General features: G+C 39.2%; 5 protein-coding genes across 6 annotated transcripts in view; 1 reads left to right on the top strand and 4 right to left on the bottom strand.

Moving 5' to 3' along the window:
* LOC144661521 (uncharacterized) overlaps positions 1–24,275 on the top strand; it is a 216,163-nt gene that overhangs the window by 145,488 nt on the left and 46,400 nt on the right. The window lies entirely within an intron of this gene.
* Positions 1–24,275, bottom strand: part of LOC144661526 (uncharacterized) — a 165,800-nt gene that overhangs the window by 104,705 nt on the left and 36,820 nt on the right. The gene's annotated exons all lie outside the window — the stretch shown is intronic.
* The window catches only part of LOC144661514 (uncharacterized), an 85,325-nt gene that overhangs the window by 23,411 nt on the left and 37,639 nt on the right, over positions 1–24,275 (bottom strand). The window lies entirely within an intron of this gene.
* On the bottom strand, positions 2,696–7,143 carry LOC144661519 (uncharacterized). Its single transcript, XM_078522312.1, has 4 exons — positions 7,067–7,143; positions 6,723–6,879; positions 5,893–6,223; positions 2,696–5,449 (listed from the first exon to the last, which is right to left on the bottom strand). Exons 3-4 carry the CDS (start codon positions 6,058–6,060, stop codon positions 3,227–3,229), a joined length of 2,391 nt encoding a protein of 796 aa, XP_078378438.1. The 5' UTR covers positions 6,061–6,223; positions 6,723–6,879; positions 7,067–7,143; the 3' UTR covers positions 2,696–3,226.
* LOC144660958 (uncharacterized) lies at positions 17,861–21,928 on the bottom strand. The gene is made up of 2 exons (XM_078521677.1): positions 20,900–21,928; positions 17,861–18,264 (listed from the first exon to the last, which is right to left on the bottom strand). The coding sequence occupies exons 1-2, from the start codon at positions 21,369–21,371 to the stop codon at positions 17,861–17,863; spliced, it is 876 nt and encodes a 291-aa protein (XP_078377803.1). The 5' UTR covers positions 21,372–21,928.

The following is a 24,275-nucleotide window of genomic DNA, read 5'->3' on the forward strand; positions in this document are numbered from 1 at the left end:
CTCAAAACGCGCCATTTCAAAATTTCAGTTCCCGCGATAATGGTCAGTGGTGTTCCCACTAAATGGGGATTTTCAAAATGGCGGCCCTTCTGGTTGAAATGCACAGTGTGGTGGATAATTACGTTAAAAACGACCCAAATCGTAAGTGTGCCACTGAAATTGGCCAGGAAGTGTTAAACTTAACAAGGGCAGTGATAAAGAAACACACTTTTCCCGGTGAAAAGGCTTACAAATTTCACCTTGCACAGCCTTCGCGGATGCTGGCCAGGACAGTTGGCTACTGGAACAAGTGTATTAAAAGAAGAATGAAACGCAAATCCTCTGCCTCTCGCCCATGGACAGTTCAGTTCAAGTGGAACTTAAACTTGGAGATTTTTGATTGCCTGAAAGTTGCAGCTTTTTCAGAAGGTGATGCATCATCACACAAGGAAACTCGTGCAATACATGAACTGCACTTCGAAAATGGAGACAAGCTAAAAGCTCTGTTCTACAAACTTGGCAATAAGTACAAGAGAACATTTGACTTTGAGGACGTTTTCATTAAAACCGAGAAGGATGAGTCATTCAGCTGTCTTATTATTAACAAGGATCATCCAGCTTCAGTTCGGTATTCAAAGAATTCTGAAGTGTTGACATTTAAAGCAAGGTATGGACATTTCAATAGAAACGGGGTACCGCAACATTGCCTTGTTTAGAATCCAGTAGTTTACAAGCTCATGTTACCATTTTGTTAGCCATTTTGTTGGATTACATTTAACTGTAGATGTCAAGATTGCATGAATATGCACTGTTTGAATTAAAAGCAACTTCTGGCAAGCTCTTGTAGTTCATTCATTTTACTACCTATTAAATTTTATGCCAGTCAATGTCACTAACTAATAGGCCATTTTGCAGTTTTGTGGCCTATGAATGCAAGTGAGGCTGGAGTTAACCTTGCTTTGATTTAAACCTCTGTGCTTTCCCATGTAAATGAAAACTTATTATTTACAGAACAAAAGCAGTGCAGTCTTTATCAAAACAAGGTCACCTCCAGAGTTGCTGTCATTCAAAGCCAGATTACTGACCAGACAACTGTAAAATGGTGTGTTGTTCTTTTAGAGCTACACTCAACCACTAGTATCGCAGAGGTCATGGGTTCGATTCCCGTTCAATTCAGGCTTGCTTTTCTCAACTGCTTAAGTTGAGTACATTACTGCGATGGTCTTTTATTTACTTATGGGAGGCGCGATGGCCTAATGGTTAGTGCACCGGACTCCAGATCGAGCGGTCTGGGTTCGAGGCCTGGCCGGGGTCATTGTGTTGTGTTCTTCAAGACACTTTACTCTCATAGTGCTTCTCTCCACCCAGGTGTATAAATGGGTACCAGCAACATAATGCTGGGGGGGTACCCTGCGATGGACTAGCATCCCATCCAGGGGGGAGTAGAAATATTCCTAGCCGCTTAATGCAACAGAAACCGGGATAAGCTCTGGCGGTATGGGCCACTTGGCTCGAGGCTTCCCTTTTCCTGTTATTTGCTTAATATGTATATCCGCAGTACAAATATATGAATTTCATATATTCATTTCATACTCACCCACATGTTAACACAAACTACTTAAAACATACTTGAAATAAATCAGTTTTATTTCTGACAAACTGTACATAGAAATGTATGTATAAAGGTTTCATAAGCTTTAGTGTATACTCATCCTCGGAGACCCAGGGGCAGTTAGTCGGGGCGACGGATAGATCATCGGGACGACGGGATTTTCGGGTGACAGTTTACAACATAGAGCGTAACAGCCCCTGGGCACTTTGTCTTACCGAACCAGTTCCAGAAGCGTTTGAACTCCCTCTTTCTGATTGGCCAGAAAAACAGTTTTCTGGCCAATTAGCGAGGTTGACCAGCACTTCACGGTTGACGTCTTCTTACACGAAGTTGTTTTCCTCATAGACTCGTCGTGGATGCTCTGCCCGTCAATCGGATGCTTTTACATGGAGAGTCTCAGAAAGAAATAAGCCTTACACGACTGCTAGTTTTACGCTGTTAGTTGCGCGCTTTTTAATAGTTATTCGAGTACACAACAATTCTTATTATTTCTCCTCGGTCGTTGAACGACTTCTGGAACTTGCCACGGTGTTGGGTACTTCGCTGCACGGGCCACGCGTTAGCGAAGATATCGCTGTCGTCACCTATTGTTATTTTGTTGCCAGCTTGACTGTTGAAACAAAAGGTTTTTGTTTAATTTGTTGGATATTTAAATAACAAAAACAAAACTTATAAACAAGAGGTGCTCGCGTATAGCTTTAAAAACTCATGTGTTTCCTTGTGCTATGCTACACTTAACATATTCCCAGCCCGGGATTCCCAGGCCTCGTTGTTTTGTTTTTGTTTTGCTTTTTTAACTGAGACCCACGTAGTATCATCCCATGGACGGGCTTAACAACCACGTCGAGTCTATGAGGAAAACAACTTCGTGTAAGAAGACGTCAGAGTCGTTCTTCTGGTCAACCTCGCTGATTGGCCACAAAAATATTTTTGTGGCCAATCAGGAGGAAGGAGTTCAAACGCTTCTGGAACTGGTTCGGTAAGACAAAGTGCCCAGGGGCTGTTACGCTCTATGTTGTAAACTGTTACCCGAAAATCCCGTCGTCCCGATGATCTACCCGTCGCCCCGACTAACTGCCCCTGGGTCTCCGAGGATGGTGTATACTGTAAATATATAGATTTTCTAATGTAAACATAATATCTCTTTAAATTTTAATTTAAAAATGATGTCAAAATCTGAGGTATATAAATATTACAATGAAAAGTCTCAGTTTAAAGTCTCACTTTAAGAATATCTGTTTTGAATTAAATTAAAACATATGCAGAATGTAAATAAAGTTGATTTCACTGTAAATAATGCTATGTAAACCATAACAATGTCTTAGTTAAAACATATAAATAAGGGTTTGGTAACCTCACAAATAAATATATTTCTCTTTAGTGTATAAAATAATTATATAGATTTCCTAAATGTAAATATAAATACCTCTTTAAATGATGTTAACATCAGAGGTATGAACACTGCATTAAACTATAAATATACCAATAAATATACTTCTAAATTCTCAGTTTAAGAATATCTGTTTTAAATTGAATTCACAAATATGCACAAATGTGTAAAGCTGATAAGTAAAAATTGGGATAAATGAGGTACTTGAATGTCTAGCTTGTTTCCCTCCAGTGTGTGCTCTTTCACTATGATAAAACACTTAAAAGATTAGCAAGGTAAGGGTCAAGCTCCCCTTTCTGAGCACTTCTCTCTACGCTTCTGTAGAGAGCAGAGGAGCAAAATTCGCACTTTTCCCCTCCTGGTACTTTCTCTAACCCACAATGACAAAATTCATTACTGATTCCAGGCTCATACACCTCTTTGTTTTTGTGGTATGGTACACTTGAAGGATCTTTTGTCCGTAACCAGATCCCTGTGATGTAGTCATGCCTAAACACCAAAACCCATCTTGAGGACAGGGTTGCATGCTTGGCATACTGGGCAATTCTTACATGTTTCGCCTCCCGGCCCTGCATGGAATTCATCCCCAAGCCTAAGCCAAATTTCTTAAATAGTATCTCGGTGTGAAAAGGAATGGCATGCCCTATTGTCCACACCGTAAGTGTCACACTGCCCAATAGAAGGGAACACGCATTAAAATACATTTCACAGGAGTCTTTGAGTTCCTGCAAGAGTTCCTGATCTATGTTTACTCGACTTAATCTACTGGTTGCAACCCTGAGCTGCAAACCAACAAATGCAAATGTGTTGATTTGCAAGCTTTGAACTGGAGTGTCTTGTTCCGAACTAACTGCTTTCACCAGTTTCATAAAGTTTTGACACATGATTCTAGTTTCCTTTCCTGTGAAACGGTAGGAAAGGGTTCCTTTCCTTCCCTGACAGAACCACTTTTTAACTTTCTTGAATAATCTTGATGCCCCTATTTGCTTCAGTGTGATCAAGTGAGAGGCTAAGGGGCAGTCAGGCATTTTTGAAACATCAGTACAGGTAGATGGTATGGCACTCTTGTCATTGGCATGGCCAAGAATCAGGGCATGCAATTGCTGCCAGCCATTATTTGCATTGTGTAAAGGTTCTGCATAAATTTTGTCAACCAGCCCCTTTAATACAGGAGCATATTCCTGCCTGGAATTTAAACTTTGGATATAGTTAAGAACTTTAGATCTCTTAGTTGATTCAGCAAGAGAAGTTCTCTCTAGTTCTGCTTTCTTTGCAGTGACTTTTGCAGCCACCTCTAGCCGATCCTTATACAACCATGGTTTCCAGGTACAAGTTTCAGCTGGACCTAAACAACCATTTAAAGTGAATTTATCAGATTCACTGACATTTCCAAAAGTGGAAAAAAAATGAGCTGCATTAGACAACTCCCCACTGAATGTGGCAGCCCATTTCATGTCAGATGGAATAAGTTCCACAGTAAATTTTGCTTTTGTTTTTGAAGCTGGTAACACATAAATCTGCTTTTCAATGTGGGCTACATCTGAAATAAGATTTTTAGCAAATTTAATCATGGATGGATGAGACTCGCTACAATTAGCACCACAAAGGAGAAAATTTTCATTGCAACTTGCAATTCGTTCTCCAACATTAAGAAATGACAAGAGCCATGAAGTGGCTTCGTCGTCTTTTCCAAAAGGTGCCCCGTCTGCACCTAGGGCTACTCTAAAATGCCACAATGACTCCCCAAAATTTAAGAGAAATGGGGTTTTCTTATCTATGGTTACATACATGTCAGCAAGCTCCAGCAACATCTCCTCTAGGTCTCTATATGAACCATTAACCTGGTCATCAGGCAAATCACAGAAATCAGAAAAATCTTTAACATTGCCTGTATTAATTAAATTCACAAACTGCATTAGTTTTGGGTATGATAGTAACTTTGGTATAGGTACATCATGCATGAACTTAAGGCTTGCACGCTTATTACTTGTGCTGTTAAAGCAAGTGGACATGTTCAAGCGAACACTTTTATACTTTTCCTTGCTTAAAAGACCATTGCTATAGAGTACACGGACACTTCGCAATTTGTTCTCAAAGCTACCTTCAAATTTGGCAACACCTTCCTTTACTACTTTTGGCACAACTTTATTCAGTGCTTTTTTAGATTTGCTTAAGTAGTTAGCTAACTGAGATGGTGCTGCCTCCTTAACAAGGGTCAGCCAAAGCCCATCCAAAACAGGGGCTTTGTTGTTCTTAGTCCCACCGTGTATCTCAGTGCAGGCATCCAAAGTTTCTTTTTTGCGTCTCTGGCATGATCTTTTTGCACTGGGAACTGCAAACTCTTCGGAATTACTTTCATCTGCGGATGTCGGTTGCCTCTTTCTTTTTAATATTTTCCTTTTTTTATCACTATCATTTTCTGCGACTCTTGCTTGCATGACTTCTACTGCTTCCTGGATCCTTTCAACCTATTAAGCAAATAAACTTTCTATCTAGAACTGTCTATCTATTTATCTAACTGTGTGTTTACCTATATCTAGTTACCTGCTACCTGGTATGTGTGTGTTTATTCAAAACCTAATTATTTGCAAGTTGCAGTGTATTTTGTGGGTCCTCTTAACCTAATTTGGAGAAATGACACAGCACGCACAAAAACCTTTTTGTACCCAAGTATTACTGTTTTGCATTAAACCTAAAATTGGGCATTTCATTCAGAACAGTTTATTATTCAAAAGGTGGAGTTCATTTAATACCACATGTGATGGATAAACATGTTATAATCTGATAGCTGATAGTGCAGAATAAAAATCTTCCATGTTTACAAGTGTCACAGCTCATTTAAGAACAAGATGTTAAGCCATATAATTTCAAAGTCATAAGCTTAAATAGCTAACTTTAAAAATATTTATACCTTTCGTTTCAGGCTTTTAAATTTCCTCTTTTCGGTTGAGTAAACTTTGCTTTTTTCAATATAGGTATCTCTAAGCACTTTTCTTCTTTTGGCTAATTCCCCCAAAGGGAATTTTTCCCTTGAAATTGCTTTGGTGCTTCTGATTCTCTTACGACCTTTCCTAGCCATAGACACTGTTGAGGCTTTGCCTTGTTTACAATGAGACAGCTGAATGACTCATCCTTTTCAGTTTTAATGAAAATGTCCTCAAAGTCAAATGTTCTCTTGTACTTATTGCCAAGTTTGTAGAACAGAGCTTTAAGCTTGCCTGCCATCCTAAAATCTGTCGCACCTGCAAACAAAAATTCAAAAGTAAATCCCCACATCACTCTGGAGGTGACCTTGTTTTGACTGCACTGCTTTTGTTCTGTAAATAATAAGTTTTCATTTACATGGGAAAAGCACAGAGGTATAATCAAAGCAAGGTTAACTCTAGCCTCACTTGCATTCATAGGCCACAAAACTGCAAAATGGCCTATTAGTTAGTGACATTGACTGGCATAAAATTTAATAGGTAGTAAAATGAATGAACTACAAGAGCTTGCCAGAAGTTTTTATTCCTTTTGTAACAAATAAAGTATGTATGTATAAAGTAGGTATGTAAGTTGATTTTTATTCAAACAGTGCATATTCATGCAATCTTGACATGTTTAGAGAAGCCTACAGTTAAATATAATCCAACAAAATGACCGAAGAGAAATTCTGGTAACATGAGCTTGTAAACTACTGGATTCTCTTTAGACTAAACAAGGCAATGTTGCGGTACTCCGTTTCTATTGAAATGTCCATACCTTGCTTTAAATGTCAACACTTCAGAATTCTTTGAATACCGAACTGAAGCTGGATGATCCTTGTGAACGTCCTCAAAGTCAAATGTTCTCTTGTACTTATTGCCAAGTTTGTAGAACAGAGCTCCAAGCTTGTCTGCCGTCCTAAAATTTGTCGCGCCTGCAAAACAAAATTCAAAAGTAAATCCCCACATCAAAAATACAATGCCAATCCGAGGTACCCATGGTTTTATTATTTTAACAAGGGTTGTAAGAGATTCATAAACTCGGATTTCCTTCCTGTACGCAACTTACGCCTTATCTTTACATCTAGAAATGAAAAAGTCAATATCGAAGCTGTTACTTACCGTAGAATCTCCAAAAACACACCAAATGAAAGCTCTGAAGCTGTTCTTTCAAAATGGCTCCTCCTGGTGTATAATTTATGCTAAGCTATCCCAGAAATCAAAGCGAAACTCTAAATATTTAGAAATAAATTTGAAAAAATTAGCTCTCCCGCTCGCCGGGTAGGAACGTCATGTATGGGGAACTATTATGTCCCCAATTTATAATTAGCACTATACTCTAGTGTCTTGATGTACTCTATATACTCTACTCGCTTGATGTACTCTGATTGCTTTATGTACTCTACTCGTTTTATGTACTCTAGGTTCTTGATGTACTCTAGGTGCTTGATATACTCCGGTTGCTTTATGTACTCTACTCGCTTTATATACTCTAGGTGCTTGATATACCCTGGTTGCTTGATATACTCTGGTTGCTTGATGTACTCTGGTTGCTTTATGTACTCTGGTTGCTTGATGTACTCTAGTTGCTTTATGTACTCTAATTGCTTCATGTACTCTACTTGCTTCATGTACTCTGCGCGCTTCTGGTTGCTTTATGTACTCTGGTTGCTTTATGTACTCTACTCGCTTTATGCACTCTACTCTGGTTGCTTTATGTACTCTAGGTGCTTTATGTACTCTACTCGCTTTATGTACTCTAGGTGCTTGATGTACTCTGGTTGCTTGATGTACTCTAGGTGCTTGATGTACTCTGGTTGCTTGATGTACTTTACTCGCTTTATGTACTCTAGGTGCTTGATGTACTCTAGGTGCTTGATATACTCTGGTTCCTTTATGTACTCTGGCTGCTTTATGTACTCTAGGTGCTTTATGTACTCTATTCGCTTTATGTACGCTAGGTGCTTGATGTACTCTGGTTGCTTTATGTACTCTAGCTGCTTGATGTACTCTGGTTGCTTTATGTACTCTAGTTGCTTGATATACTCTGATTGCTTTATGTACTCTAGTTGCTTTATGTACTCTGTGCGCTTGATGTACTCTAGGTGCTTGATGTACTCTGGTTGCTTTATGTACTCTAATTGCTTAATGTGCTCTACTCGCTTGATGTACTCTAGGTGCTTGATGTACTCTAAGTGCTTCATGTACTCTACTCGCTTGATGTACTCTAGGTGCTTGATGTACTCTAGGTGCTTGATCTACTCTACTCGCTTGATGTACTCTACTTGCTTCATGTACTCTACTTGCTTGATATACTCTGGTTGCTTTATGTACTCTACTCGCTTAATGTACTCTAGGTGCTTCATGTACTCTACGCGCTTGATGTACTCTGGTTGCTTTATGTACTCTAGTTCCTTGATGTACTCTACTTGCTTCATGTACTCTACGCGCTTGATGTACTCTGGTTGCTTCATGTACTCTACTTGCTTGATATACTCTGATTGCTTTATGTACTCTAGTTGCTTTATGTACTCTACTTGCTTGATATACTCTGGTTGCTTTATGTACTCTACTCGCTTTATGTACTCTAGGTGCTTGATGTACTCTGGTTGCTTTATGTACTCTAGGTGCTTGATATACTCTGGTTGCTTTATGTACTCTGGTTGCTTTATGTACTCTAGTTGCTTGATGTACTCTGGTTGCTTTATGTACTCTAGGTGCTTGATATACTCTGGTTGCTTTATGTACTCTGGTTGCTTTATGTACTCTAGTTGCTTGATGTACTCTGGTTGCTTTATGTACTCTAGTTGCTTGATGTACTCTGGTTGCTTTATGTACTCTAGGTGCTTGATATACTCTGGTTGCTTTATGTACTCTAGTTGCTTGATGTACTCTGGTTGCTTTATGTACTCTAGTTGCTTGATGTACTCTGGTTGCTTTATGTACTCTAGTTGCTTGATGTACTCTGGTTGCTTTATGTACTCTAGGTGCTTGATGTACTCTGGTTGCCTTATGTACTCTAGTTGCTTGATGTACTCTGGTTGCTTTATGTACTCTAGGTGCTTGATATACTCTGGTTGCTTTATGTACTCTACTCGCTTTATGTACTCTAGTTTCTTTATGTACTCTACTCGCTTTATGTACTCTAGTTGCTTGATGTACTCTGGTTGCTTTATGTACTCTACTCGCTTCATGTACTCTAGTTGCTTTACGAACGCGAATCGTTAATTTACGTCGCGTTTACTTTTGTTAACGTTTATTTCCGCAGCGTTAATTAAATGGAGCGTTTATATCCACTACCTTCATTTCCATTATTTTGCCCCTAATTTCTCGATACAGGCCCACGTTCTTGACTCCTTTTAAAAAGGTCTCCCTCCTCTCACTCGCGTTAATTTCCTTTATTGGAAAGTATTTTTTCCCTTCAATTCGCGTTAATTTAACCGCGTAATTTTAAATACCTTAAATAACACAAGCGATAATCTTCTATACATGTAATAAACAAATATTCCTTGAGCACGCGTTGAATACGAGATAATAGGTAGCCAGTGCCATTAGAAGAAGTAGAACATTTCTTTTTTCTCCATTAACGACCAGAATACAAAAAACTTATTTGTCAATCGCAACAGTCTCATAGCTTGCAGACGCAGACGTTTTTCTGCTGTCGCTAAAGAGGTTTTCGGCTCGGTCATGATGTTGTCTGAGAAGATTGTCTCAATGTTAACTAAAGCAAAGCGTTGAAATGGATAATTTTGCTCTCGGTGTTTGAAGATTTTGAAACACATTTCAAAATAAATATTAAAGCTATAAAAACATGACGTTTCGGCGACGACATTATCAAATATAAATTTTACATGGTACAGAACGATATTTATAGAAAAGAAAGTGTAAAACTAAATTACAAAAAATGAGACGTGGAAAACAGAAAAATGTGCATAACTAAGTAAACAGTTTCGCTGGAATGGAGTCCTTTTGAGTGTTCAGGAATGGTTTCTACTTCCTAATTAAGAGCATCTCGTAAATTAGGCACTCAAACTTTCCGCGTCATTTCTTTCGGATGGCAAATTGGCTGTGAAGGTCGATCGGCTTTTAAATGTGTTGTTCTTGAAGGTGTTTACCAATTACGGAGTATCTGTGCTCCTCGATGCGCAGGTGAAGGTGGCGGCTCGTGTAGCCAATATAATTCGCATCGCACGAATTACATTTAAATTCATATACTACACTTTGTTGGTTTACTAGAGAGGGCTTTGTTTCCGTGAACTTCAAATCTTCAGAGATTTTCTTGCTTGTGAAGACTGGTGTTATTTCACGATCTATTTTCTTTCCTAGGTCACACAGTTCTCTTCGTACGTAGTCACCCGATTTTTGATCTTTGAATTGCAAGGTGATGCATACAGGGCTGTCCGCTGGGGCAATACAGCTTTCGTTCTGGTCTTGAGAGGAATAAAATCTGTTAAGGACAGTCAATCACTTTCCTGGGATATTTCAGTTTCAGGAATGTGGTCGTTAGTTCCCTACATTCTTATGCGAAGAGATCCGGCGAGGAAGACAGGCGTCCTTTGTTGGTCTTTTTCCTGTAGACAGATGTGTTAAGGCGGTTATCGGTCCTAATGATTACCATGCCTACAAAGGGTAACATGTTGTTGACTGCCGTTTCCATTGTGAATTGGATTGCTGGGTGCGCGTCATTCAAGATTGTTACGAGATCAGTTGCAGAGGGAAGGTCAGGTACTAGTGCGTGTCATCGACGTATCTCTTGTAGAATTTGGGAGTTTTGTTTTCACGTGTTAGTTTCTCTTCAATGGAGCACATAAAGGTGTTTGCCATTAATGGTCTATTTGTTCGTACAAATCGCCGTTAAACTGAAAAAAGTTGATCGTTTGTAGCAATTGTAAGCGGCTCGATAAGGTCACCTTCACTGATGTAAAGATTATGTGTGTTATTAAACCAGTTCCCATTGAATTGTATGTGTGCTGAGCGTGTTATCTGAAGATAACGTGTAAGTTGTTTTTCTACAGCGAAAGGACCATAGGCGTACGGGCAACGTTTGCCAAAAAATTCATAGTTGCCTAAATTTTTACGAAACAGTCGACAAGAAACGAGGGTCATACGATGCACTAACATAGGCTTACAAATAAATGAATTCTTACATAGGAATCTATCATATACGAGCTTATAAATAATGAGAACATTGTCCGTTTTTGTTCGTTCTAACTCAGTTTTCAAAAACAAATATTAAAAAAATAGAGGCGGCCCCAAAAAATGAAGCGAGAGGGGACGAGAAACATTTTTTTTTACTTTGCCTTACTCGCACGTTATCGCCCCATCAGGTGCTGTGGAGGTAATTTTTCAATCTGCGCAACGCACTGAATGATCATTCTGTAGCACACAATGTAGCAGGTTTCACTGCATGGATATGAACCACGTAAGGAAACTCTGAAATTTAACAAATAGATAATTCTCTTGCATTGTCTATATCATTTCTGAAACAGTCATGTAGCCTAATCCGCGCACACGTCGAACCTCGCGCACATTTTCTGCTCGACTTTCAGAATCTCGCCGTCGATTTCTTTATCAGGTGTTTCACTGTGACAGATATTTGCAGTACAGTGCCCAACAGTAAACAAAGTAAAGGTTAAAATAGATAATATCTATCTCTTCGAAAAAAAAAAACTTCTTTAAAAACTGGCTGTGCTCAAATTTCTCTTGCTGCCTTCTCTTTCTCTGAGTGGCCCCAAATTTGGGGGGAGGGGGCTGCAACCCCCCTTCCTCCCTCGGCCCGTACGCCTAAGGAAATGACGTTTAGAACTTACATATTATTTTGGCGTCTTAATTAATGACCATTATGGAGTAAAAAAACACTGTAAAACTGAACTAAACTGCGCTTATACATTTTCTTACCCTGTCAATTACCTTTGACAATATTTAACGCTGCCAACAGACTACCGTGAAATACTATCAAAGTTTGGAACGCGCAATGTATTTCTGTTTCACGTTTATGTTATGTATAATTGAAGAAAGGTTCACCCTGTGAAAAGCATAAACCCTGAACGATAAAAACGAATGGCATTCTGTGAAGTCAGCATTGGTGCGCAGAGAAATATTCTGTTTATTTGTTAATTGAGATATTTTCTTCTTTTGGGGCATAAGAGCAAGATTTATGCAACCTGTCATATCATATTGTTTATTATTATTCAAACATCAGTTAAATACCAGAAAATCTTTAGCCTCCGTGGCCGGCGTTCAAAGGGGAAGGAGGAGGGGAGTTCGAGTGCGATGCGCGAGGTGCGAGAAGAGAGCGCGAAGCGTTCTCACCTTGCACCTCGCGCATCCCGCAACGCACTCGAACTCCCCTCCTCCTTCCCCTTTGAACGCCGGCCACGGAGGCTAGGAAATCTTTCGCGCTAAAAAATCATATTTTCACACGTGAAAATAACATGTTATTTCACATGTGAAGATATCGATTTCGAAACATTTTGTGACAAGTTTGCCCTGTTTCAATGCTGAATGAACCAAAGCAAATCGATATTTGGTTGAATATCTCCGTGCAACCATGTAATATCCTCTTCTTCTGTCACAGACGTCGGGGATGATTTTTTTTTTAGATTTCCCAGTTAAAACTTGGGTCTCAAATGCTTTTCACGGGTTAACGTTTCTTCAATCAGGTATATATTGAAATTGCATGGTTTTGATACTTCGTCTGATCTACATCTAAAAAAGAATCCTCTGTAAATGAATTTTTTTAGCCTGGGAATGTTCTTGAAAATTTCGCCATTTGTAACTCCGCCTTTGTGAGATATCGACAATTTAGTGTTCTCTCTAAGAATGTAAGCTTGAATATTGCTTCTGGTCCGATCTCAAAAGCATGCAAACTCGCTCGAGAACCTCCTCTCCTTCCTATCAAGGTCTGCAAGGCTGGGAAACCATCCTTGAAGTTGGAGGACTTCCTAACCCGTGGTTACCCCTAGTTAAGATAAGGTTTAAGTTGTTATGTGGGTTACGGTATACTGTGGTAGAACAACAAATTAGAATGGAATACCTTTTTTAAAAGGTAAAAGCGCTAGGGCGTTCAAACGAGAGATTTTATACACAACTAAAATAAACATCAAACTTGATGCCCTGTTATTAAGAAGTATAGGTGTAAAAATATGAAAGTCATATACCCATCCCGAGAGCATTAGACCGGACTTATCTTCTGCTGATTCATGGGTACTTTGTAGTTTACAAGATCAATCAGTTCTAAGAGGGTCCTGAAGGGGCGGGGGGGGGGGGGGTACCAAATCCCATTTCCCAGCCCAAATTTTGCCCAAATCCCATTTCCCAGCCTATTTTTTGTCCAAATCCCATTCCCAGTAGTAAAATTCCCAGTGTATGGAAAACCGGACTTAAGCGTAATATATTTGTTGTTTTGATTGTCCTAAATGTAGTCCACTCCCTGAACTCTCCCTTCGGTGAACCCAGGTAGAGGCGTCGTTGAGCGAGTCCAGAAATATTGACCTGCATGCGAATTCTCAGAAATCTGTCAGCCCCACCCCCCTCCCCCCCCCCCCACAAAAAGGGGGGAAGCTGAAGAAACCAAACCATAATCGACAGAACCTTTGGAAACGCACGCACAGATGTTAAATTTAAAAATTTAGTACTTGTGGGTTTAATACCTATTCATTACGGAGATTCATTACCGTGGAGACAGAAAGAAACCGGCTGGGTTGGGCTGCTGTCGCATCGACGCGGACCGGGATGGATGGCACAGTTTTCTGGCCGGCCTCAGGAGTCCTCATGGGCCCGATGAGGATAAGTAAGTGGGTAAGTAAGTATTACGGCTTTAGACAAAGGTTATGACAATTTTTCTTGTAGATGTCGCGCTTATTTGTTGCGTAGTTGAGTTTTTCATTTTAGCAAACTATTTTTACCCTAGCGCACACGTTGCATGTAAGAAACGCCACATATCTCTGTGGGTTTTCATTGGTTTGTTTTAAGCATGCACATGCAAGTTATCCTAGACTGTCCCTTCTCGCACCTGGGTCGCAGAAGAGATAGTTCAGGGAATGGACTAAAAATCATGTTCTGCTAGTTATATTATCACCAATACTGTCGAGAACATCACTTTTCATTTGTTCGTTTGTCTTGTAGAAGATGATAGAAATTTCCAGTAGCTTTAACTAAAGCTATCAAGTTTTTATCCTTTACTTACCACTACCCTGCAAAACTTACTATCACTTCTTTTAAATATTCCATTTGTGCCCATGCTCAGTCATAGCAGTTCCGCTGAGTAACTTAATCACTTACACGAAAATTGATCGATGCTTGATGGACACTCGTGCAGAGTAGTGGTTTCGTTTCAGATTTAATTTTCAGCGTTTTAACTGTCTATGCCGGACTTTAAGAATATTATAGAGCGCAAAATATGCAGGTTTCGTCATATACTGACATGCTTCCCATTCCCATTTTTTGTTTCCGAATCCCAGTCCCAGTTGCCTAAATCCAATTTTCCCAGTGAAAATAAACGCAAATCCCAGTCAAAATAGGCAAATCCCAGTTCCCATTTTACCCCTTCAGGACCCCCTTCTAAAGCATAGTGTGTCTTTAATGTTCCTGTCTTATCGTAAGACCTTATTCTCTTACTGATTAAGCACACACATTTCACTTCACATGAATTCTTTTATTTAGAACATTTCTCTCTTGAACAAAATAAGGTAAGAAACTGTAACCTAGGAATGCTAAAAACTGGAACTATATCAGATTCAACATTTCTAAAAGGTCACCACATTATGCAAAGCCAACCTGAAGTTAAAGTGCAAACTACCCTTCAATAAGACATGTAAGTCTGGGAAAAGTGGTGAACGTTTGATAAAAATACAATTAGTAGTATAAAAAAATCCTATGAATTTGACATAATTGTAATAATATTAAGAATAAAATATATGAATAAATAAAAAGATACAGCTTTTTACAATTTTCAATCAATGAAATTTTCCATGATAAACTCATCATTCAACGTTAAGTGTTTCCACTAAAATCACAATAACCAGGACGGTCACAAGCTAAGAATTTTGCACAAGAAATCACTTAAATTCGTTGTCACATTGTCAGCCAAAGAAAATACTCAAAGTAACTAAATTGCATAATGCGACGTGCAAGCAAGACAAAGATTTGATTTTTGTTCATATTTTGAATATCATTTACAATCTGACAGAGCAAATCAGATCGAGTAAAGCCAGAAGAAGGATATGGAATAAGAGTACGGTACAAAGTAATAAGGGGAAGGGTAGGGGAAAAGCAGTGGTTAACAATTCTCGGCAATAGAGCCAAAGACGGGGCGAGTAGAGTACATCAAGCAACCAGAGTACATCAAGCGAGTAGAGTACATCAAGCAACTAGAGTACATCAAGCACCTAGAGTACATCAAGCAAGTAGAGTACATGAAGCACCTAGAGTACATCAAGCGAGTAGAATACATCGAGCATGTAGAGTATATCAAGCACCTAGAGTACATGAAGCAACTAGAGTACATCAAGCGACCAGAGTATATCAAGCACCTAAAGTACATGAAGCAACTAGAGTACATCAAGCAACCAGAGTATATCAAGCACCTAGAGTACGTCAAGCAACTAGAGTACATCAAGCACCTAGAATACATGAAGCAACCAGAGTACATCAAGCACCTAGAGTACATCAAGCAAGTAGAGCACATCAAGCACCTAGAGTACATGAAGCACCTAGAGTACATCAAGCACCCAGAGTACACAAAGCACCTAGAGTACATCAAGCAACTAGAGTACATCAAGCAACTAGAGTACATCAAGCAACTAGAGTACATCAAGCACCTAGAGTACATCAAGCGACCAGAGTATATCAAGCACCTAGAGTACATGAAGCAACTAGAGTACATCAAGCAAGTAGAGTATATCAAGCACCCAGAGTACATCAAGCACCTAGAGTACATGAAGCAACCAGAGTACATCAACCGAGTAGAGTACATCAAGCAAGTAGAGTACATCAAGCACCTAGAGTAACCCAGAGTACACAAAGCACCTAGAGTACATCAAGCAACTAGAGTACATCAAGCACCTAGAGTACATGAAGCAACCAGAGTAAATGAAGCACCTAGAGTACATCAAGAGAGTAGAGTACATCAAGCAAGTAGAGTACATCAAGCACCTAGAGTACATCAAGCACCTAGCGTACATCAAGACAGTAGAGTTCATGAAGTAACTAGAGTACACAAAGCACCTAGAGTACATCAAGCACCCAGAGTACATAAAGCAACTAGAGTACATCAAGCACCTAGAGTACATCAAGCAACCAGAGTAAATGAAGCACCTAGAGTACATCAAGCGAGTAGAGTATATCAAGCACCCAGAGTACATCAAGCACCTAGAGTACATGAAGCAACCAGAGTACATCAACCGAGTAGAGTACATCAAGCAAGTAGAGTACATCAAGCACCTAGAGTAACCCAGAGTACACAAAGCACCTAGAGTACATCAAGCAACTAGAGTACATCAAGCACCTAGAGTACATGAAGCAACCAGAGTAAATGAAGCACCTAGAGTACATCAAGAGAGTAGAGTACATCAAGCAAGTAGAGTACATCAAGCACCTAGAGTACATCAAGCAACTAGAGTACATCAAGCACCTAGAGTACATCAAGCCAGTAGAGTTCATGAAGTAACTAGAGTACACAAAGCACCTAGAGTACATCAAGCACCCAGAGTACATAAAGCAACTAGAGTACATCAAGCACCTAGAGTACATCAAGCAACCAGAGTAAATGAAGCACCTAGAGTACATCAAGCGAGTAGAATAAATCAAGCAACTAGAGTACATCAAACACCTAGAGTACATCAAGCGAGTAGAGTACATCAAGCAACTAGAGTACATAAAGCAACCAGAGTACATCAAGCGAGTAGAGTACATCAAGCGAGTAGAGTACATGAAGCAACCAGAGTACATCAAGCACCTAGAGTACATCAAGCGAGTAGAGTACATGAAGCAACTAGAGTACATCAAGCAAGTAGAGTACATCAAGCGAGTAGAGTACATGAAGCAACTAGAGTACATCAAGCAAGTAGAGTACATCAAGCGAGTAGAGTACATCAAGCAACCAGAGTACATGAAGCACCTAGAGTACATCAAGCGAGTACAGTACATCAAGCAACTAGAGTACATCAAGCGAGTAGAGTACATCAAGCAACTAGAGTACATCAAGCAAGTGGAGTACATCAAGCGAGTAGAGTACATCAAGCAACCAGAGTACATCAAGCACCTAGAGTACATCAAGCGAGTAGAGTACATGAAGCAACCAGAGTACATGAAGCACCTAGAGTACATCAAGCGAGTAGAGTACATGAAGCAACTAGAGTACATCAAGCAAGTAGAGTACATCAAGCGAGTAGAGTACATGAAGCAAGTAGAGTACATCAAGCGAGTAGAGTACATGAAGCAACCAGAGTACATTAAGCAACTAGAGTACATCAAGCGAGTAGAGAACATGAAGCACCTAGAGTACATCAAGCACCCAGAGTACACAAAGCACCTAGAGTACATTAAGCGAGTAGAGTACATGAAGCAACCAGAGTACATCAAGCACCTAGAACTACATCAAGCGAGTAGAGTACATCAAGCGAGTAGAGTAGATGAAGCAACCAGAGTACATGAAGCACCTAGAGTACATCAAGCGAGTAGAGTACATGAAGCAACCAGAGTACATGAAGCACCTAGAGTACATCAAGCGAGTAGAGTACATGAAGCAACCAGAGTACATCAAGGACCTAGAGTAGAGTAGAGGAGAGTACATCAAGAGTATAGTGCTAATTATATATTGGGGACATAATAGTTCCCCATACATAACGTCCCTACCGCTCGCCGCCATATTGGATTGAAAATCCGCTGGCTGAAATGGCTCAATTTTTGAGCCGCTCAGCCCGGCGTGTTCCTGAATTTTAAGATTAGTTTTAATTTTTCAATGGCTTGAATGGAATCTTCGTCCTCGCGGGCAGCTTTTTCTGGCCTTTTTCTGTCTTCGTTATTGTTTGTTAATTCTCTCTTCATTTTTTTCTTCTCGCTTCGGAGTTGAAGTTTAACATCCTCTTTCTCCTTTATGAGGTCAGCAATTATTTGTTCCAGTTGACGTACTCGGATAGGATGAAATGTAAATAGTTTTGTATAATCTTCCATTAACTCTGTGAATTTCGCGTCCCTGTCCTTTTTTTCTTTTTCCAAAGTCTCTTGCTTGAGCTCCAGCTGCTTAATTTTGTTTTGATCTGTCTCTATTTTCGTCTTAAAAGCGTCAAGTTTCTTCTTGTAAGCAAGGCATTGGTTTCCTAAAATAAACAACTTATTTAGTTTCCAAACTTTGTAGACATATATAACACAATCTTTTGCCGATTTGCCATCACGTGACAATTACATCATGATGTCAAAACAGCCGCCATCTTGGATCCGCCATCTTAGATTTCAAAAATTTTCCAAAACGCCAGAAAACTACCCAAATAACTGCAAAAGTACTCAAAATCAATAAAAATGTGCTCAAAAACCGCAAAAAAGGTGAAAATAATTGCATTAAAGTTAATTTTCATTAATAAAAACACGAAAATTACAAATTTGGGAAAATATGCCTGTTAAAATGCCGTTGCCATGGTGATGTCAAGCTCCTGACACAACAACCTATCCTACCAAATTATTTCCAGATAAATTATAATAAACTCGCAAAGTTTCGCAGCGTTTGGTTGAAGCTTGAAAAAGTTATAAGGTCGGGACACACTAGTTACAAGGTCGGGACACACTTAGGATTTTTTCAATTTTATTAATTAGTATTATGCATGGACTGTTAATTAATAGTTTATTTTGTATTAATTTTTATTATAACTTACTAGAATCAGCTGATGTTTTTACCGTGTATAAAGAATTGTTAATTACACAAACAAGATATAAAATAAATAAAATTAAATAATTAAGTACGATTAAATAATTAAAACTAATTTTTTGAAATGTTTAATTTTTTGTCGTTGAAAACCGGACTCTTGACTGCCTAGGTTCGCAAGCCCTTGCGAAAAATGAAAAGAAAAATAAAACAATAGGGTTTGTACCTAGTCACATTTTTCGTTGCTGAAAAATTAAGGCTTTTGAATGATTAACACACAACAAAAGGAAACAAGACAAAAATCTCGCCAGCCATTCCGAAAAATAGTTTGCAGCAAAGCAAATTTCGCTAATTAACTGCTTTATTCAATGAAATATAGCGCTTAAATGCAAAATAAAAATCACGCCAAGATGCTTCTGGTGCAACGGCTTGGATTTTTGTGGCGATCTCAGCGATCGTATGGAAACTAATATTCGTTACAGCGTCAACTTCGCAATAATCGCACCGATCGTAACGATCATTGGGAAACCAGCCGCCCCAAAAATCAAGATTTTAATATATCAAAAACCTCGAGTAGTAATCCACTTCTATATTTTGGCGTAAGCTAGCATGCCAATCGCTTTCACTTAAAAAAAAACTATAATCGTATTTAGTACTAAATATCATCATTCGGCTGTACGGTTTGCCGCTGGGTTATAGGGGGGGGGGGGGGGGGAGCCGGGCATGTGAACTTAGCTGAGACTTTCTGTTCAAATGTTCAAAAAAGTTACTAAACTTCAATAAAAATTCTCGCTTACTTTGTTGTTTAAAAGTTTAAACGCACGAGCAAAAGTCTCGTTTACTAAGTTGTCTAAAAGTTTAATGCGCTTGCAAAAGTCTCGCTTACTTAGTTCTCTAAAAGTTTAACGGGCGAGCAAACGTATCGCTTATTTAGCAAAAGTCTTGCTTATTTACGTTAAACTTGAATGCGAGAAAAATCTCGTTAACTGTTATCTTTGTTGTATATCAAGAGGCAGCATCTTGCTTCTTCATATTCCCAAAACTTTCTAAGCTTTATTTTAGTTGGCCAGAGTCCTGTTTATTGACCTTGAGTGAGTGGGATTAATAGTCTCGCTTGCTTTTCTTGTTTGCATAGAGTCAGCCAAAACCTCGCTGGCTTTAATTGCATCTTAGTTGTTTGCCTTGAGGGAGCAAAACCTCCTTTATGTTTTAAAATTTAATTGCTCATTTTCCTTATACATAATTCACGTCACCTTTGATGATGAGAAGGACGCATTTGCTGTGCTTAAAAAATGGTATGTGGTGTAGGACCACCACTGTAAATTTTTACAGAAGTGCACTCTTCAAAATCTAACGTTAACACTGGTGCACATTTCATATATACATCTCCTATATTCTGCTGTGTAATGTCTCCATAAACGGGCTTTGTGCCCAGTTTGGTATTAGGGTAGCCTGTTATATGCAATTCGTGTGGCAAGCAGGCCGAGGGTCCAACGTGTTTGTCACTTCCAGAAAAAGCAGTACTACTCATGTCTACCATTTACCATATGTGGCGTGCGTGTTATTTAATAACGTCATTACCCACCACGAAAATCACAAAAACGGTATTCCACTTATCTTGTTTGTGCGGTTGCCCCTAGATAAATAAATAAATAAATAAATAAATATATAAATAGGCGACAAGTCGCTGCAACACGTCGCGGCAACAAGTTGCTGCGACATGTCGCCTCGTGTGATATGGTGCATTTTTGCGACAATCTATGTCGCTGCGAAGGATTTTGTCGCTGCGATGTGTCGCACGAATTCAAACCAGTTTGAATTTGTGCAGCACATCGCAGCGACAAAATGAGCGATAGCAGCGTTGTCGCAGTGTGTGTACACGTCTGCGACAAATCGCTGAGACAATAAATAAATTAACCAATGAGAGAGCGTCATGTATTTTTTTTTAAATTGGAAAACTAGTCACATTCCCACTCTTCAAAATTCGCTGTGCCGTTGTGCAACGAACAAGCGCCTTGTCGCAGCGACTTCTTTTGTTGTAGTAATAGGGTTAAAAAGTAAAGTAAAGTTACGGAAAATGAGATGTTTGAACATACCGTATTTTACGTTTTCCTCTTCTAGCTCTCCACGCTTAAATTGGCTATCACTCAGTTGCTTGTCAAGTTGTTCCATTTTAGAAGAAAGTTGGTCACGTTCTTTTCTTACTTTTTCAAATTTAATAGTTTCGTTTCCCTTAGTTTTGATTTTTGTGTTTTCCGCTTTCAGCATTTTGTTCTCCTTTTTTAACTGTTTAATCTCTTTATTGGATTCGTCAATCTTGTTGTCATACTGCTTCTTCGTGCTTTCTGCTGTTCTCTCCAGTTCTTCGATCTTCTTTTTAAGAAGCTTGGGGTCTTCGTTTATCGCTTTGATGAAGTCTTCAATTTGTACCCCCTGTTGAGAATCGAGGTCTGTTTGCCTTGCACTCGCTTTCTTTGAATCTGTGACTTTTGTTTCATTGTCGTCTTTCTCTGTTTCTAAGGTACTCTTCTTTTCGGTGTGCTTTATATTGTTTTGTACTGACTCCATTTGCGTCTTCTTTAAAGTGCTGAGTTCCTTCTCTAAATCATGGCACCGTGAACAGCCTTGGTTTCCTAAATGAACATCATGCTACATTAATTAGTTTCCAAAGCGCATTGTTAACAACTAAATTGTCCCTTCCAGACATAGATATGAAAGTCATGAAACTAGAGCATCAATTTATGTGGAACTTTCTGTCCCTTCTTCAATACCAAGACCGAGCAACGTACATTTAATTCTTACAAGCGGCACAAGACTATGGAATAATCAAGCTAGCAATGTCAGGGACCTTTCCACCGTAGCCAATGTTAGGAATCGAAGACCCAGGGGTTCGAATAAGGATGGTCTGAATTGTCACATTGAAAAGGACAATTTCACTATAAACAGGACTTTTAATGTCTTATCATACTGAATTGTCATCGTTCCCATTTCGTAATGTTTCCATTTGAATTTACAATTTACATTTTAACATTTTTTGGTCGAGGGCTTGTATGCTAATGTCCAAGAGCAACTATCCACCCACAGGTTTAAGACGCCTTAAATACTTTATTGGCTTTATAGTTTAACACTTAATTTTGTCACACTATTACGCGATCGGTTAAAAGGGATCAGCTGTTTTAAAGAAAATCGATCTGCTACGATACTATTAAGCAAGGTCAATCGCTGTCTAAGAATGCTATTATTATTATTATTATTAATTAATTAATTAATTAACAATTATTCATCGAAGTGGAGGTGAATAGTGGTGGATATTTACCGAGCCGCGAAGTGGCGATGTTAATATCCACCACATTCATCGACACTGAGGTAAATAATTGTTTTAGTAATTGTTTTAAACCTACTTTCTAACATACCCCTATGATTAGGGGTTTCGTTTAATACATTTTCATTGTAGTCTGGCCGCGTTTGGTCGCTTTCCCTGTCCCCTTCAGTGATCTTTTCGAATTTTTCCTTAAGGATGCGTAAATCATGGTCCATTTGGTCGTACAGTTTCCTCAAATTTGCCACCTCCTTTACATAAGATTCTTTCTCGCTTTTCTCCGTTGACAGTTTCTCTTCCAGCCCTTTAACTGTTGTCTTCAACTGCTGAACTCTCGTTTCCATAACGTCTTTGTCATTTTCGTCCTTTGCCATCAATAATTCGAATTCATGCAGGCTCTTCTTTACTTCTTCCAATTTTTTCAGGGTTTTTTTCTGTGTTTGTTGCTCTTTTTCTAAGCATCCTGTCACTAGGCAAACTTCCTCTAGCAGCTCAGCACTGCTCCTTCTAGCGTTGCTTATTTCTGTCTTCATTTCCTCTTTTTCTAAAGAAGGAAACAATAGCTTCATATTTTTCAATATATCTAACAGCAAGGATTTTCTTAGACTTATCAAAAGCTTTTGTTTTGATCTCATTTCTTCACTTTACAGCTTTTGTTACTGTTGATCACTTTATTATAATCTTAAAATTAGAACATTATGGGATAAGAGGAATTTCACTTTTTGCTGCTTCACGATCAAGCCCTTTTTTGAAGTATATAAGGACAGGACAGCTAGACAAGAAAAAGAAGGACTATAGTGACTATTTCTGTAGTTCTAAAGGTTGTCTTTGTAGACGTTATGCGTGCAGAGCGGTGAAAGCATGATTTCTTAACTCAAAAAGGTTTTTGCATTTCAGTGTCGAATTCGACACTGTCGACTGGAATTTCCTTCACAAGACCCTACAAGCTTTTAACTGCAGTCCATGGGTTTGTTCAAAAGTGGATAAAACCTTTTACACGGATTGCTCCAGTTGCTTCATAAACAACGGATATGCGTTTGAGTTTTTCAAACCTAAGAGGGGCGTTGGTCAAGAATGTCCGCTCTCAGGCATTTTATTTGTTCTATGTGCTGAAATTCTAGCCAGTGAAATGAAAAGCCTTCTTAACTTATAGTATCCTAGAAACCTCACATTATATGGCCGTGTAACGATTCTAAAGTCTCTCGCGATCTCTAAACTTGTATAAAACACATCAGTGCTCACTTTCCTTCGAAATTGATCAACATGGTAAATCAAGCAATTACCCAATTTGTGTGGAACAAGAAAGCTAAAATAAAACAAAAGACTATGGTCGCTTCATTAAAATTGGGGGATTGTCTGTTTATTACAAAAAAATGGCACGAAGCCGGAGTCAATTTAGCCCCATTCACACGACAGAATTTTTTTGGCACGGCTCGGGTAAAAATGGTACGCGTACCGAAAAAAATGGTTCGGCACGGATAGATTTTGTCGTGTAAACGACTTTGCCTCACCCGTGCCGAGCCAAAATTTTACCCGTGCTCGGACCTAGTCACGAGGTAGTCCGAGCACGGATAAAATTGGTACGCGTTCCTGAAAGTCCAGGGGGGCCGAAGACTTCCAGACGCCTGGCACTTTTTTCTTATCACCATCATCGCCGGTAATTTGACGTCACATCCGGTCAAAAATGGGCAAAAATGTCTAACGCTTCGTCTCCGCGAATCGTCGAAAACAATTTTCAAGTAGACGTGTTTGTTTCGTTTTTTTGGAGCGGACAGCCTCGTACCATTTTGGTCTATGCAGTCGAGGGAGGTTGTAGGGACATTGTTTCGACTATCTGTGGACAAATGTCGGTAAAAAAAAAAGCTTCACTACAAAATTGAGGACAAATAACGACGGTGTACTTTTGTGTCATGGCGGAAAATGTCGCATACTCCGAAAAATTGACCTGCCAACTTTTGGATCTAGCAATCACAGATATCGCAAAAGTGATTATTTAAATAGCCTATTCTGTTTACAAGACCACGGATCAAACACTGGTGGTTGTAGTTTGCAGTGACTATAGCGGGAATATCATTATCACAAGCCTTGAAGTTAAAATTTCGAGCGAGTCATCTCTGCAAGACGTCGAAGAGAAGTTTGAAGCAGGCGTGTTG

Source organism: Oculina patagonica, chromosome 7 (assembly GCF_052425735.1).
Source record: "Oculina patagonica isolate OP01 chromosome 7, crgOcupat, whole genome shotgun sequence".
NCBI lineage: Eukaryota > Metazoa > Cnidaria > Anthozoa > Scleractinia > Oculinidae > Oculina > Oculina patagonica.